Source organism: Rhea americana, unplaced genomic scaffold (genome assembly GCF_003343005.1).
Source record: "Rhea americana isolate MKP2758 unplaced genomic scaffold, rheAme1 scaffold_1971, whole genome shotgun sequence".
NCBI lineage: Eukaryota > Metazoa > Chordata > Aves > Rheiformes > Rheidae > Rhea > Rhea americana.
The window spans coordinates 1-1,168 of NW_028186118.1; the positions used below are offsets into that span (position 1 = coordinate 1).

Sequence of the window (1,168 nt, forward strand, 5' to 3'; positions counted from 1 at the left end):
CCGCGGCGCCGCTTTACCTTCTTGCTCCTGGAGAGCCGCAGCCGCGTGACGGTCCCGAACTGGCCGAAGTACTCGCGGAGCTGGGGCTCGCCCAGGGCTCGCCCAGCCCCCGCGGGACGTGCCCCACGTACACGGTCCCCGCCGTCAGCCGCTCCTGCGGGCGCACAGCAGGCCGCGTCAGGCCGGCCCCGCGCCGGCCCCGCGCCGGCCCCGCGCCCCACCTGGATTCCCGAGACGGTGAAGTAGGGGATCTCGAAGCGGACGGAGATGGGCGGCCGCCCCTCGTCCTCCTCCTTCTCCACGCTGGGCAGCCCGAAGTGGGCGCGCATCAGGTGCTCCTTCCCGCCCTGCGTGGGCACCCGCTGGTGACGCCGGCCCCCCCCACGCCACCACCGCGCCCCACGCGCCCCACGGCCTCACCGGGAAGGACTTGATGGTCCAGATGACCACGTTCCTCTCCGGGAGGTACTTGGCGGAGCCCACGCTGGTCTTGAACTTGGGCGAGTCGGCGTCGCTGGGCACCGGCACGGCGATCTCCACCCCGTTGGCCACCGACTGCTTCTTGAACTGCCCCTTGGCCTGGGAAAGGGGGACGCAACACGGGGGGTGGAGGGGGGCTGGGGGCCGCGGCGGGCGGGGAGCGCTCGGGGGGTCTCACCTTCACCAGGATCTCCACCCGGCTGTGGGAGAACTTCTCGATGACCGACTCGATCCAGATGAGCGGCTTCACCTGGGGGGCGGCGGGAGACTCGGCGCCGTGCCCCCCCTCCTCCTGCCGCCCCCCACCCCCCCTTCCCCGGCGGCGGGGCCCCGGCGTCCGGGCCCACCTGGGTGTTGAGGCGGTAGGACATGAGCTCGAAGTCGCCGTCGGGGGGCACGAAGGAGATGGTGCGGTCGTTGTCGAAGCGCGAGAGCCTCACGCACTGGTGGAACTTGACGTCCTCCAGCTCCACCGACTTGTTCTTGCCCCCTGGGGACGGGGTGGAGGGTGGGGGGCCGGGCGCCGGCGGGGCTGGGGCCGGTCCCCGCGCCCGCCCCGGCGGCACTCACGTCCGGTCAGCTCGAAGAGGACGCGGTCGTTCAAGCCCAGGCGCAGCTCGGGCATCCCCGAGAGGAAGACCTTCAGCTTGATGGTGCCCACCACCTCGCTGAGCAGCACGCCGCCGCT

At 72.9% G+C, this 1,168-nt stretch overlaps 1 protein-coding gene across 1 annotated transcript; it reads right to left on the reverse strand.

Annotated features, from left to right (window-relative positions):
- Positions 1–17: 17 nt before the first annotated feature.
- On the reverse strand, positions 18–1,162 carry LOC146596860 (AP-1 complex subunit mu-2-like; the record flags this gene model as incomplete). Its single annotated transcript, XM_085303174.1, has 5 exons — positions 1,051–1,162; positions 828–970; positions 659–730; positions 421–579; positions 18–347 (listed from the first exon to the last, which is right to left on the reverse strand). Coding segments are annotated over exons 1-5 (759 nt in total), but the record flags the coding sequence as incomplete, so codon positions are not given.
- Positions 1,163–1,168: the final 6 nt, after the last annotated feature.